The 16031-nt window shown below is 33.8% G+C and overlaps 1 protein-coding gene across 1 annotated transcript in view; it reads left to right on the top strand.

The window, feature by feature from the left end:
• LOC309657065 (uncharacterized protein) overlaps window positions 1-16031 on the top strand; it is a gene marked incomplete at its 5' end in the record, with an annotated part of 109871 nt that overhangs the window by 5967 nt on the left and 87873 nt on the right. The window contains one exon of the mRNA XM_082454050.1: window positions 13907-14008. Within this exon, the coding sequence (XP_082310176.1) occupies window positions 13907-14008 (102 nt within the window). The remainder of the gene's footprint in view (window positions 1-13906; window positions 14009-16031) is intronic.

Below are 16031 nucleotides of genomic sequence, written 5' to 3'. Positions count from 1 at the left end.
GCCTTAAGGTTTAAAGGAGCTGGACCCCACTGGATAGGTTGTGCCTTTGGTATATAATTGGAATTGACAATGTGGGAGGACAGTGACAGACAGGTTTGGATAGAAAGGGATTCCTTCCAGAAGTAAAATTTGAACAATGGTATGTATACCGGGGATTTCAGTGTGTTACCAGAAGAATAGTATGTGTTCAGCAGATGTAACATATCAGATATTTGTGGGAGGACAGGTGAAGTGAAACTGAGGCAAAGCGATGAAGGGTTTTAAACGTTAATATATATGTGTGCGTCTTGATGAACCATTGAATGTTTCGATCAAAGTGTGAGTGATGTGATGCAAATTATTATTTAGGAATATATTTTAGGGCTCAATGTATAGGACAGATCAGAAAGAAGATGCAGAAAGACAAAGCTCCTGTGAAATCCAAAAATGAAGTAATTAAGTATAGGACCAGGGTAGGGAGTGGAAAAGAGTAAAATGATACAAGAAAAAAAAAAAATTGAAACATAGTCAGTGTTAGCTAACAAAGACAGGGCAGTACAATTGTATAATTTTTGCCTGGTCAAGCCTTCTAGACTTCCCCTCATTTATATAAGCTACGTAAAAGAGATCATGTGTGGTAACAATTTTAGGCCTTCAGGGAATATGACTTATGACAAAGGAGAGCATGGCAAACCTCCCCAGGGAAAACAGGCAACCTAAGAATAACAAAGTCTGTTGGGACACATGCTTCTCTTCTACCCATCCATCCCATCTTATGTAGTCTACTACTTTAGCACCAACCCAGTTATATTCATTACTTTAATTTAGAAATATTGGTTGAGCAATTTACTCTTGCCAGGCATTGTACTGGATGCTTGACTATAGTTGTGAACACTCTGCTTGGACCCTGTTGATGAAGTTTAGTTGAGGATACAGGTGATAACTATTAAGGCACACTTGATAAATGCTATGAAAGAAACAACATTATCTGAGAGAAAATAATACAGTCAGATCAGTGTGTAGATACTTGATTTAGATAGATTAGGCAGGGAAAATGTAGCTCTCTTCTACCTTTTCTCTCTTTCTTTCTTCCTCCCTTTCTAATTTCTCTCCCTACAGAGATTTCAGGAGAAATCAGAAACTGGAGGTAAATTTTAGAATCATTTATATAGAGAGAGTAATTAAAATAATGGAATTGAATATTAATCATGGGATCAGATAAAATCTGGGTAGAGAATATATATAGATAAGAAGAAACAGACCAGAGCTTTGGAACATTTGAACAGTCAGCACCCATAGAAAGTGAGATGAGCCAGCCGTGGATATTGAGGGATGAACTGGAGACCGTAGTATAAGGAAAGACATGCAGCAAACATAAATAAAGAAGAATAAAGAAGTTGGGAATAGCCTATTTTGTCAAAACCTGTTTGAAGTTAAGTAAGAAAATAATAAATATGTAACCATCGACTGTGCTAGCATAGAGGCCATCAGAAGGCACATCTTTAACTTATAAACCCTAAATGCACAAAACTAGCTCGTCTGCTTCATCACCCTCTTTATTTTCCAACTGTTTCTGTTGAATGACGGCTTCTCATTCTTTCAAAACACGAATCTTACTAGAGTTAAATCCCTACTTGTAAGAGAAGGACTTAATCCTTCTATAATCCTCTTTACCTCTCTATTGAATCGTTCTCCTTAGCAAACAATTAATGCTCCACTCTCCTCTGTCTTTAAAATCAAGTATACTATTCAACAAAGCTAAGTTTCCAGTTCATAATGGTACCCTATGATTACTTTTACTTTGTGTCTTCCTTGAGAAACCAGTAAAACAGCTTTTGGTTTTTGAATGAAGCGTGAGGTTAGGCCATCAACAGAGAATGAAAGTTTGGTGAAGCTTGGGACATTTTGAGAAAGACAAGATAGAAAATAGAATGGTGGGGAAAAGGTTTTAGGAAGACATAGTAGGAAGGCTGGTAGTGATGATATCCCAGACAAGGCTCAAATTTTCACTTTGTCTGAAGTTTAGGATACTCAATAAAGAATAAAAAAGAATGAAATGGAACTTTCCCCCTTCTCCTCATCTGAAGAAAGACATCCAACCCAATGTGTGTATGTGTTTCATAAAGTCTCTATTTTTCTCAGCAATCTAGGACGTTAAGGGCTCTTTTTTTTTTCCCAGAATACAAAGAGACAAAAGAACAGTAAAAATTATTCATCACATTCAACTATTAGTTAAACTGGAGTTACGTAAAAGGGTGTGGCGAATTGAATTGGAGGCACAATTCCAAAGAAAATTATTATAGCCCCAACTGAAATATTTATATGTTAAGATACCAGTGGCCTAAAGCATCAGAGACCAAATGTGCATAATGAGGCATAGTATTAAACTGTAATTGAGATCTGCTAGATATACAAATAGGCCAAAAAAAAAAAAAAAAAGACCTTTCTCCTATGTCTAAAAAGGAGGAGAACAAACCTCATGTCCTCAACATGAAATAAAAATTAGTGATCAGGGATTTAGGCTATAATTATTTTCCCTTAATTTTGCTGTTATCATTACACTGTATCTATAATATATACATTGATATATTTACCTTCAGGTTTTTTTGTTTTTGTTTTTTTTTCCATTTGGAATTCTGTTCCCATGGCACATAAAATGTCCTGGACTCTTCAGTAATACAATGTTGAACTTGATCCTAGGTTGTATCTGTAAATAGTAATGATGATATGGAGTATTAGACAGAAGATAGGTATAGGAAAGAAGTTTCTCTTTTTTACTTGCTATTGGAAGAAGAATATACCGCATATCTTTCATATGGCCCTATCCACTCTCCACCCTTCTCTACCCACTTTGGGCCCCTGGAAACTGCCTCAATTACTTCCCTTTCCCTCCATCTTCCTCTTTAGTTCAGCAATGGAAATTCCCAGTAGGATATATGAAGATGGAAGGAGACAGAAATCTGAAGAACAAGTTGGCTACATTGGGTTGGCTGCATCCTTTCTCTAAGGAGCCTTTTTATATATGGCTATTTTGTCCAGGATTCGGTAACCACTTCCTGCACTGTTCCTTAAAGACTTAAGGGATGATAGCTTTCTGCTTTTACTAGGCCTAGGATAGTGTATTATCTCTTATTAAACTCTGCTCACACTTTGTAAATTATCCTTTATCAAAACCTTCAAATTACCAGATTATGATATATGTTTCCTTCTGGGACCTTGACAGATCAAAGGACTTTCATAAGACAGAAGATATTTGATCTGGGAGATTAGGTATGATAAGGTAATATTAGAGTTTATAAGAACATTGAGTCAGGCTTGGAATGGTACATATATGGTCTGACTCAAGATTCAGTGAGACAAAAATCCCTGCTTCTCTAGGTGACGTCAGGAAAATAGGAGACCACAACTGCTGAGGAGATTGAGCACAGAGCTCTACCAAATTAACTTAAGAAATTAAAAATTCAATTTAATTCTAGGGCCATGCAAGGAAAACATACAATGATCCTGAAACACCTTGTAGTACCAGAAATAGAGGATGTGTTCAAAGCACAAAAGGGTGGGAGCAAGTCAAAGGGACACAGGGAGCCAAACTGAAAGAGCTCTCAAAGGGCAAAGCTGGAACAATTTGAGCAACAGAATAAATAATAAATAAATAGCATAGCAATGGATTCTCACCCAAAGTAAAAAAAAAATATATGCATAAACATATGATGATGAATACATGATAATGTAAATAAAAGACTAAATAAATATATAAATGGAGATGAGAATAATCTTCTTTGTAGAATAATCCCATATAATAAATATAGGTATTCCCCTTTTTAGGAAGCAGAGCTTAATTTCCCTCCCTTCCCCTGAGGGTGGGCTAGACTTCAGTTTTTCTAAGTTCTTTAGCTATGCAGTTTGACTCTTCACTGAGAAAAACGTGATGGATTTTTGAAAGACTGAAAGCATGTTATTCCTGCTAACTCCAATACCCATACCATCCCCCAGCCCACAGCCTCATCTAATTTTGGCTTATACAAATGGTACTTATTATACTTGTGGTAGCAAGAAACAAATTGATCCAAATAAGGTCTGTTTTGTTTTGCTTCGTTTTTTTAAAAAAGCCTCTACTCTACATTTTTTCCAAAGAGGGGAGAATAGACAGCAGTTTTGTGTGTTCCATTGATTTCTATAGACAAAGAAAAATGTACTTAATAGTTCATGTGCTAAGATGTATTGACTGATTTTACCCGCTGACTTCAGGAGGATAAAAGGAACGTATCTTTCTGGACGCAAGAGATGAGAAAACTTTCCTTGTGCTACTGTCTGGGTAGTTCAATGCAAATCATGATCTGACTGGAGAGTCATTGTTCTGAAGGAACCTATAGAGGCACAATTCCCCTTTTGCTCTCAAAGAACTATAGGGAATGGTTATCACAAATATTGTACAACTGAAAGAACAATAAATTAACATGAATTTATTGAATACCTGCCTTTTCAAGACAATTTACTAGATACCAGTAGATATTGGGGAGGGGGGAGAAAAAAATGATACATGTTTCTAGTGTTGCATTATACATTTTAGAGAAAAGAAGCCTGGGCAAGTTTTATGAAAAGCAGAGTTCTTTTTGAAATATATGGATAAGTAACTAAGTTGACTGAGAAGAGAGATTAAGTGTGAATAGAATGTATGATCATAAACTTTTATTTTGGTGGACCAGACAAAGCCAAGGTGCTGTGAGACATCATCTTGTAACCCCTGGCTGTTAGAGCAGCCATGCCCAGACTAGCATTAGGAGGCACCACTCCTACTAATAGAAACTTTAAGGGACTTACTTCTAAAGAAAATTGATTTTAGCAGGTAACATTTCAAGTTCTCTTAATTTGAGGACCTTAATACTATAGCAAGCCTAAGCACAGCAATGAAGACAAAATATAGTCTGAGAATTCTGATGCAACTTCAGAATGACTCGTTTGCAGACCGTAATTAATGAAAAATGTTTCACATAAAGAGGATAAAACAAATTTCTCATGAAACAAATCTGTTTGAAATATAAGGGTGAATGCAAGATGCAAAATGTTGAAAAGATTAAAAATTCACAAAACATCTCATAGAATTATTAAATTACTAGTAATCCTTACTTAAGATTATCTATTCCTAAATTGTTTTATTTGATTAAAAACAAATACAAACATTATTTGCAAGGATTTTGGCTTTCTCTGAAGCTCCATACACACTGTTAAACAAAAATTATTTGGATAAATAGTCACAGTTATTCGAATGCTGGAACCATTTATAAGGAAGCAAGATGGCTAAATAAAAAGACCTTATCCAGAATCTTGTGTTTGAACTCAATTAAGTTTATCAACAAAGAAAGAGAAATTGAGTCTATCATCAGTCTTCAAAAATGTTACAACTTTTACAATGTCTGTTTTGGTACATATTTGTCTCTGTGCCTCTAATATCTTGAAAGTATCCTTCCTATGGCAAAATCCTGGTTATTCTTAAGACTATCCTCCTGTGTTTTGACTCCCTAATGGTTTTCTAAAGTCCTTTTGCCTCTCCTGGTATAGTTTTTCCACATTCATTCATTTGACATCCTTTTATTTTCACCTTAAAATTTATTGGCTATCTATTATATTTTTTGTCTACCCAGATTGAAATTTCTTTCCCTTCAGGGCAAGAGGGGATCCCTATTTTCTTTTCTTTTCTTTTTTTTTTATGAGTGTTCTGAACATTTAAATTTTATTTTTAAACTAAGTTAACCTGTTAGGGGCTCCTCCATCCTTCTATATAAAATTATCATTTTTGACCACATGTTTATGCAATTTAAAATATTTACAATTTATTTACAAAGTCAATTTCAAAAGCACATACAGGTTTAAAATCAAATTGATAAAAGGAATTTAAGTCAGAAAGCATACACCGTAAAGCTGAAGTATTCTATTGTGTTCAACTTCAGGTTCACTTCAGCAGTTACTTTTACTATGTATATATAAAATAGTTGTATATTTTGACACTTCAACTTCTTTTCAGATTGGTATATTATAGCTCATTTCTACACAATTACAAATTAGGTGTTCAACACCATCAATTTTTTTTTATGTGTATTAACATTCAGTAAAATTTTGCCTTTATTTTATTTTTTTTAACATCTTTAGGGATCCCTATTTTCTATCTTAAAAGCTTCACCCTAGCTAGTGAAACTGTAATTTAAAACCTGTAATTTTAAATGATTGGCTGGATGTTGCAATACTACAGAATGTAGCATGAGTTTGTCTGTGTCAGTGGCTGTTTAGCTGCTTAGCTCATGGAGAGTTTTTTCTTTAAAGAAAGTGAATATTATTCTCTAGAGGAAAGAGATGAGCTTGGGAGAAAAAGCTGATATTGGGAGCAGTTTAATGGTAGAGACGGCAAGTTAGACATGGAATGGAATTTCAGATCTAGTACTTACCAGATGTATGAATTTGGGTAATTTCCTCATGAAACTGGAAATGGACAGGCTTTTTGAGTCTAACTGCATTCTCTTTAAACCAAATCTCATCAAGTTAATTAATGTGAAAACAAAGATTCTATCTTACTTCAAGCAATTGTAGAAAAGCGTTGTCTTTCCTAAAATATGGAGGAAACATCAGCTACGTTACTTTACAAACCATCCTGAAAATCCTATTAGAATATGACTATCTTCTTGATAAAACTGCACTCTTAGTTTTCCTCAATGTAGTTCCTTTTCAAATGGCTGCAGCTCTCTTCTCTGGAACCCTCTAAATTCCCAGTTTTTCCACTCGTCTGGTCTGTGTCTCTCCAATCTCATGGAAAACAGTTTTCGCTTCTCTTGACTTCTCCAAATCTCCTACTCAGACTCACCTCAGCACTCAACTCAGCAGAACAAAGCTGAGTCAAGCATCCTGTGAGGTATCTTGAGGAAGCAAAGGAATCATCCTCTTTAGAAACAGAATGGGACAATGTAAATGCTAACTTTTCCCATTTCTGAATCCTGTTACATTTCAACTCTCTTATTTTAGTTACCTCATCTATAATGATAGTAATAGAACAGTACACACCTCCTAAGAATGTTATTAGGATTTTAAATGTGATAATGCATATAAAGCACTTTACAATTGTCACATAAAAAGGGATTAATAAGTATTAGTTCTGTAGTAGCTTGGTCAGTAGCTTCCATGGATTTAGTGGACACTTCTGGTCATTAAATCATTTCTTTACTTGACCTACTAAGATTGCACAACTGACAAATTCTAGTAATTTTGTGGAAGCCATTTTCATTCTTTGTTTAAAGCTTACTTCCATGTTTCTAAGTTCTTGGACACCTGGAAAATCATTTATCTCAAATGATTTTCTAAGCCAAGTAGATGATCATGATTTCCCAAATGAAATGATCAAATTCTTACAAGAATTCAGTTCACTTGTGCCTTCCTCTACAATCTGAATTTTCTTATAATTAAAAATAATTGTTTTACCATGAATTAAATACCTCAAACACAAATCCCTCCTTTTGGAAGGTACACAAACTTTGATATTTATTAGCCCTGATATTCTGGAGGAGTTATTTAATCTCTTATAGTTAATGCACTGAATCATAATTTTCTATCTTGGATTGCCCCCAAATCCTGTCCATATCTAATTTGGATATATGGAGAAATGCTCCTATTTACAGATTGCTGGCATGCTTCATTATAATATGTATTCTAATGTACTAACCTAGATTGTGCATTCAAGACAACCTAATTTCTAGGCATTTCTGTCATTGAATCAAAATTGTTAACTTAGTAAATTTTTGTAGACTCAGTGACCATAGCTTCACATACTTTGATAAGAGGAACGAAGATTAAGTGCACTGAAATATATAGAAACACCCAGAATTAACAATACCTTCTCTACATTGCACATGTGCCAGTATGAATAGGTAATATATAAAAATAGTCCTGTATTTCTTTTTTCTATTTCATAAGACAGATTTACTCCAATTTCATGGCTTGTATAGCTTGATGATTGTGCTTGATAGATGATATATTTGATCATATTGCAAATATAGTTTCTCTACACTGATAACCTGTAATGAAATATCATTTCCTTCTAAATGAAAAGAACTAAATATATCTTCCCTTCTAATTGCTAAGGTACTTTAATAAAGCATGAAATCTATTATCCAGTTACTCTAAGAATGAGACTCAAGGTAGAAATTCACTATAGCCCAATATTTGATTATTAAAAAAAATTGCCTGATTGTAGCTCTAAAAACTATATATCTTGACATCGTGATTTTATTTTTTCTATTTGTTGCAATGTGGAGTGACCTTGTTTAAATAAAATGTACTCAAAAAGTGAGAAATTACTCCTAAAGCTAGTTAAGGAACGTTGTTTAAATATTTCTTTAAAGAGTAAGAATAATTTTGCAATTTTTCAAGCAATTGTTTTAGGTAGTATTAAACTTTTATGTATTAAATGGAAGCCTATGTTTATATACATTTGTTTCAAAAAAAAACAAAAGTACTAAGACCAATAAGAGGAAATTTTTGTTCACTTTGGCTTTCTGATACATATTATAAGTTAAGTATATTTTAGTTGAAAAAGATATATCAAAGAAACATGGAAAACAATCTGAGTTCAAGCTTATTTTTATTTATTAAATATTGGTTAAATTACCCAGACTTATAAACCTTATATATTTTGTCTTAAGATGTTTCAAAATTAGCTTGAATAATGTCTGAAAACAGCAAGAAGAAAATTTTGTCTGTTTTCGGTTTTATGTGAACATCAAATTGTCCATGTAATGATTGACTTGATTAATCTGTTCTCCCAACATTAGTCAATTACTTATCTGCCTTCTGTAAATGATATTCTCCTTCTCTGAAGATTTTAACTCTATGAAGAGTTAACACACATGATAACTCAACACATTGAATTGTGTGCTGCAAAACAAGCAAAGTACTGAAGAGCCCAAATAATGGACTAAATAGAATATAAAAACTCATTAACAAGTGTTTCTTGGCACTGGCTCCATGTTGAATAGAGTTATTCTAATCAACCCTGGACTTTCAAATAACAACTTAGGAAAGGAAAATTTTGCCACAGGAGATATGAAAGTTATGCTCTCATTTCTGAAAAGCAGATTCTAGCTTCTGATTTAATATTTGAGACAGTATATATGAAAGTGATGAAGGGAGTGGGTTTTCAGTTAGACTTATTTGGTTTTGACTTAGTTCTGCCATTTAAACAATATTGAACAAATTGCCTAAAGTTTCCTTATCTGCAGGTTAATACACATGCAGAAGCTCAAAAGTAATTCAAGTAAGGTATTTAGTATTAGTATATAAAGCATTTAGTATTAGCAATTAAAGTATTTAGTATGATGGACATTATACATATAAGAGCTAAAAAATAAGTAGCTAGTATTTATGTATTATTATGTATTTGTTAAATGTGTATATATTTCTTTCTTCTAATCTTTCTTCTAGGTATTTATTGCAGGTTGGTTTCCCTAGAAGCAGAGATCAGAGTTCAGGAAGAGAAAGAGACTCTTTCTGATCTCAATCTCTCTGATCTCGAGAAAGAGATCAGAGTTCAGGAAGTTTATTAGGGAGTACAGTCAGAACTAGTACCTATGAGGAAAGGGATGGAAACAAGACTGGGCAGTGGGAGAAGCTGTGTGTCAGTGTAGTCACAACAAGGTTTCATTCAAGTCCATGGGCAGCTCTGCAGCTGGGATGGCCCTTCAGAGTTGTCTCTTATGGTCATGAGGGGGCTGGATATCTGTACTGTGATTTCTACTAGTCACTGGATATAGGCTTCTCCAGGAAGGGGGTAGGAACTTGAGCAATGCAGCTGTCTTCAACTAAGAACAATTCCCTGAAATGACTTACAGCTGAGCATTGTCTTCAGTCAGCATTCCCAGCAGGTGGAATGAATCCTTCTTAAGGGGCATTCAAGCAGCAAATCACAGCATCCATTACAATGGTGTATTTCCTCAAGGGCTGCCATTCTGGTGCTTGTTCAGAAACTAAATTTGTTTCTCCTGTTTTTGTTTTTTGTTTTTGTTATTTTTTAATATTTTAATTTTTAGGGACTATCCACTGCTGTACCTCGTTTGGAATCAATTAAAGAAAGGTAAGTTTGCTATTAGTAGATGTCTCAGAATTCATGGATTGAACTCTTTGACAATTTGCTATGCTTCTTGTATGTACTGGGCTTAGATATGGGTTTACAAATGCTTTTGGAACATTTTGGATAGCTATATGCTGAGTCGGTGTTGACAGATAAACAACACAACTAAAATGGACCTTGTAAGTAAAAGAAAAGGAAACTTGCAGGTAAGTGAAATAATTAAGGAAAGGAACTATCATTATTCAGTCTAGAAAAGAAACTTTGCTTAGGTTTTGAGACCAGGGATGGTTCATCCCCACTGTGCACAGAAAGGATAAAAATGGCTGTATTTTGTATTTAATAACAAGTGGAAATTTGATAACAATAAGGTTGGTTGTGTGTGAATTGTGCCAAATAATGGGAAAAACCAAAGCCTAATTTTATTATTTAAATTTGATTTGGTTGCAGTGTTTAGCAACATTAAGAGAAAAGGAAATTGTTGGAAGGATACTTGTTTAAAAAATCTCCCCATATTCCAAGGAGGAGTTGGAAAACCGAGCCACAGGGCCTCTTTCATGGACTCTGTATAAGGAGTTTGAGATCTTTCTCTCAAGAAGACAGACATTAATGTGATTTAGCTATCATTCATCCTACCATAATATTTCTTACTTTCAAATTTCAGTTTATCAGGGATGATTGTGACTGTCTCAGATTCGGTAAGGTGTCCATTCCTAGATCAAATAATTATAGGCAATGGGTAGGATCATCTCACATTCTTGTGGAAGGTCTCTTGTGGTAAATGGTGTATCAGGGAGATGGAGTTCCCAGAAGGTGGAGACTCTATCCCAGTAATAATTTATTTTGTTGAATTAACTACTGTTGGCCAAATTGAGACTGTATTCTGCTGCTTATTCTCTGTAGGCAAAGAGCAAAGGTGTGTGTGCATGGGTGCGTGTATGTTGTAATATGGAAGTAAGTAACTGAGAGAGAAAAGTTTAGAATGTATATTAAAATAAGATAGATTCTCATCTGTTTGGAATAATTTAAATCATGCTTCTTTACTAAATCAAGAAAACTATATCATATATATGATTGTAAAATAACATACCCCCATATACTGGGCCTGAAATGAAAGAAAGCCTATTTCCCAAATAAAATAATGAAGTGTAAGTATATATTTATCCACGTATGTGGGTATACGTATATGTGTCTATATATTCCAGTATATATTTTAAAATTACAGAATAGCATTGTTTTCACCTATTCAAGTTATAATAAACCTTGGTATTTTTCATTAATTTTGTTGGTAATATATCCATATCCTTGATTATTTTATTGCCTACCATATTGGGTGAGTAGTTGTGTGATGTTGGTTGAATATAAATATAGACTTAATTTAGAAATTAGAAATCTAGAAATTTGGTATCTGGGTAACTCTACCAATGAGAACCTGTATCTAAAGTATAAATATATTTTTAAAGCAGCTTTTGAACTTTTTAACCTATAACAAATAATTAGTCTGTCTATAAATCCTAGTCCAAAAACAAATTGACACATTTTAGTAGGCTCTTGATCTATAGAAAAATATATGACAGAATATTTTCTGTAATTAGTAAGTCAATTAGACTTTGATTATAACACTGTAGCATCACTGCAATTTTTATTGTCACCATTCTGGCTTAGCAAGCTTGTATACTTCCTTAAATGTTGTAGCAGTTTTTGGTTTAATATTTGGAATTAATTTCTGAAACAGCTCAGATAGACTAAGCATTCAGCCTGTCATTTTTCTAAATCTGATAGGATGGAATAAGAAGTAGCTGGAATATTCTAGAGCTATATTACAGGCTTCAGTAATCACAGGGGTCCATGATTCATTTCCAAAGAAAAGTGTCTTTCCTAATATGTCTGATGTATCGCTTTTTATTGGCAATTTTCATATATGTGTTGGCGACCCTGCCATTTGTTTTTATTGTTGTTGTTGCCTTTTTGTGGAGAAGGTAAAGAAAACCAGTTCAGGCCCTCTGGTTGTTTATGTCTGCAGCCAGTTACTAGTGCTGCTCCCCTCCTTTGCTGGGTTCCTTTTTTGCCAATCTTTTCTTGGATACCTGATTTCTGAGCAGATGCTCTTTTTAATCTCATCTCATGTTAATTTTAAATATTTATTCATCAAATGTTTCCAGTCTCCAGTAAACTAGGAATTGGTTTTTGTATTGCTTTCATGGCACTCATTGGATTGTTGTCTCATAATTTACATGTCTGTCTCTTTCAAAGTATTGTTAGCTCAAAGGGAGCAAGGACTGTGTTTTGTCATCTCTACAGAACCAGAGTCTAAGCACAGAACATATTCTAGACACCTAATAGCTTTTGATTGAAGAAATAAGCAATCACAGAACATGACTGCAGAGTTGGAATCTTAGCGAATAGAAATTCAAGAAATTAAGACAGTAGAGACTGGAATGGTACTATTTTATTGGTTTGTAGAAGATTACATTAAAAAGAGAGTTATTTTCAGGGGGAAACAGGGTCTACCTATACTTTCTCATTCTCTTTAGATGAGTCTGACTAGACTGTGCATTATGACACAGAAAAATTAAAGTCACCAGAGGTCAGAATTCTCTGCCTTTCTAATTCTTCATGAACATCCGTCCACATTCATGTTTGACCTAATATGTCCTCCTCTCTTTCCTATGGTTTTCTCTATTCTTCTGACTCTGAATTCTTAATTCTATATCTCGTTCAAGCCTATCTCCTTTTTTGATGATGCTTTTAATATCTTTTATTCAGCTTACTGTATTTACTTCTCATCCTCCTACTCCCACCCTGTTCTAGCTTTTCCTTTGTGTTTTTTCCTTCATTCTTTAGTTTGAGCAAATGCACAACTCAAAGTCATAGATTGTCTCTGAGTAGCTACTCTACTTATCAAGATTTGTTTTCAAACTAGAAGGCCAGGAAAGGGGCTCCAATAATCATATGTAACTGTGCTATTGGCTTACTTAAAGCTTGGGACCTGCATTCCTGTAAAATGAATCCTACCTGTGAGTTTTTTCCAGAACTCCAGTATGTATGATCTGTATTGATTAACAAAGAACACCCTTCAGTCCCTAACAGTTTTTTTGCCAAACCAGTAAAATCTAAGCCTTCAGAAGTATAGGAAGGATCAGAAAAGATGAATACAGAACCATAATTTTAGGCAAATCCTACCAGTTTATGTATACCTCTGTAGCAACTAATGAACAAAATTCTGTATGACCTCCTAGAGAGAGGTGAAATGCTTAGGAGTCTTGAAGTCAGAGAGCCTGATAGCGACTCTCAGCTATGCTTTTACCTGTTGGTGACCTTTGACAAGGTGCATACTTTCTCTGTATCTCATTTGATTCATAGGATTTTGGGGAATATCAAATATATAAACTCATGTGAATTTCTTCACTGTTGAGTAGTAAGTACTCAATTAAATATGTTATTACTATTACTATTATTACTTTTGCTACTACAATATATTTTTGATCTATTCTCTACACTTGTTCTTAAGCAATTTCCTAGACCAACTATAATAGCACTGGCAAGAAATATGTTTCTAATTCCTAAGAAAAATTTCCAAACTACAAACTACAACTTACAATTTTGCTCTCATATTATTGGATAGCTATTGGTGTTTCTGAAATCAGAGGTCTTCAAAAAAAAATCAAAGATATTCAATGTTTAATAGGGTTTGTCTTCTTAGAGAATTGCTTCATAAATTTTCCTCTAACCGAAGGAATGTTCTTCTGTTCTCTGAGCATAACTGGAATTTTTAGCAGCTGAATACTCTATTTACCTTAACATTGTCCTTTCCTAATCTAGCCCAGTCCTATGCCATCAAAATTGATACCGCCATAACAGTTGTAAGGCCCATTCATTCCAAGGAGGACCCAGATACTGGTGATCTCCACTTTGGCACTACTTGTGAGGATGAAACTGTAGTTTATTGACAGTGATCTGTATTTCCACTTTGAGGAGCTAAAAAAACAGAAGATCAAATTAAATCTAAATTAAATAGAATAAAATATATGATAAGGATGAGATTAGAAATCAATGAAATAGAAACTTAAAAACAGAGAAAAATAAAAAAGCCCAAGGTTGATTATGTGAAAAGACTAATAATATTCACAAATATTACCATCAACAAGATTAATAAAAAGAAAAAGAGAGAAAACACAAACTACCAATGACTGGAATAAAGAGGATATCACAAATGATCCTATGGACATTAAAAATAATAGAGAAATATTATAAACTATTTGATGGCAATAGATTTGACAATTTTACTAAGTATATTCCTTGGAAAACACAGTGACTAAAACTGACCAAAAAAAACACAACTACACATGTAATCTATTAAAAAGGAACTGAAAATTATTAATATATCCACAAAGAAAACTATAGTCCCTGATAGTTTCACTGGTGACTTCTACCAAATATTTAGAAAAATTCCAATTATATACAAACTTTCACAAAATGGAGAAGCAAATACTTCTTATTTTATAAAGCTATGATAACTTTATGCAAGTTACTTGTTTTTTCACACCTCATTTTCCTCATACCCAAAATGGAAAATTGATATCTCACAGAATTCTTGGAAAGATCAAAGAAATAACCTGACAATATGATGGCTATATATGCCTGGAACACGGTTGGTGCTGTTCAATTTGAATTTTTATCTGTAAGTCTATTTCAGAAGGGAAGAATGAGACACCTGTAAACAGTACGCATATCTGGGTTTTTATTTCAAAATTTTGGTAGGCATATTGACACTTGATAATAAATTTTTCTTGTACATTTAGTACAGCTCCTTTCTCTCCTTTAGAAAAACTAAGAAAGAAAATTTTTTCCAAAAATTTCAATATCTTCATTTTATTTTCCATGAAAATAAAGAAGCATCTTTTTCTAACCTGTCTTTGCTTACTTCTTTCAACAGTGTATTTGATTATATTTATTCATCCTCAGGGCATTGTGATGTTTGGCTTGTGCTAATTCAGGACTCCTACTGATTTTACTTCAATAAGGTTTTCATTCATGTTTTTACTCCTGTTATGATTAGAATAAAGAGTCCAGAGTGTTAAGCAAATGTGGTTCAATGAGTTTCTTTACTGTTCTTTCATCCCTCATATCTGAATGGAGGGAATAGCTCTTCCTCACCATATGCTTTTGCTTGGTTTGTTTTTCTTAATTGTCCTGAATCCATTTTGAGTTGGAGTAAAAACACTCATACCTAGTGTAGAGAGAGAAACTTTAAAGTCTCAGCAATTTCACTGATTTGGTAAACACTAGGATACCAAATTATCTGCAAGGTACTTACTACTGCTGAAGTTCTTTGAAGTATATGTATAATGAACCCATTCCAGAAAGATACAGACATTATAGCTGGCTTCTAGTCCCTATACTAGTTATCTACAGTTGAACATACATATCTGTAATTGTTTGTCAATGTCTTACCTAAGTTAGATTATTACAGACACAATGACCTAGTTGGTAATTTTCTCTAAGATCCCTAAAAACTCAAAAGCACTGAAAAAATATTTTAACATTTCTGCTGCTTCTATGAAAAAAATCTGTAGCTTAATGTTGTATATAAATTGTGCCTCTTTAATCTTGCTATTATTGCCTTCATTACTGATAACTTTCTCCCATGAGGTTGTGTGGAAGGGATAAAGGGGAAGTGAACCTGAAACTTCACCAAAGGTGAGAGTTCATAACCAATAATGTGCCTTTTCATATTTGATTTAATCCTCACAATAAAACTTAAAGACAAATGTTAATGACAATTTTATAGCAAAAAAAGTGGTAAAGAGAAGTCAGTTCACTTGCTTAAAATCACACAGCCTTAAAGGGCAGGATCAGGGTTCAAAGTTAGGACTTTTTGACTCTGGAGTTTATAATACTTTTTTTCTAAATCACTACTTGTTTGAAGGACTTTGAAAAAATGATA

The sequence above is a fragment of the Balaenoptera physalus genome, assembly GCF_965194825.1.
Source record: "Balaenoptera physalus genome assembly, chromosome: 1".
NCBI classification, from domain to species: Eukaryota; Metazoa; Chordata; class Mammalia; order Artiodactyla; family Balaenopteridae; genus Balaenoptera; species Balaenoptera physalus.
The sequence above is the reverse complement of the archived record's forward strand: the minus strand, read 5'-3'. Positions and strand labels throughout refer to the sequence as shown.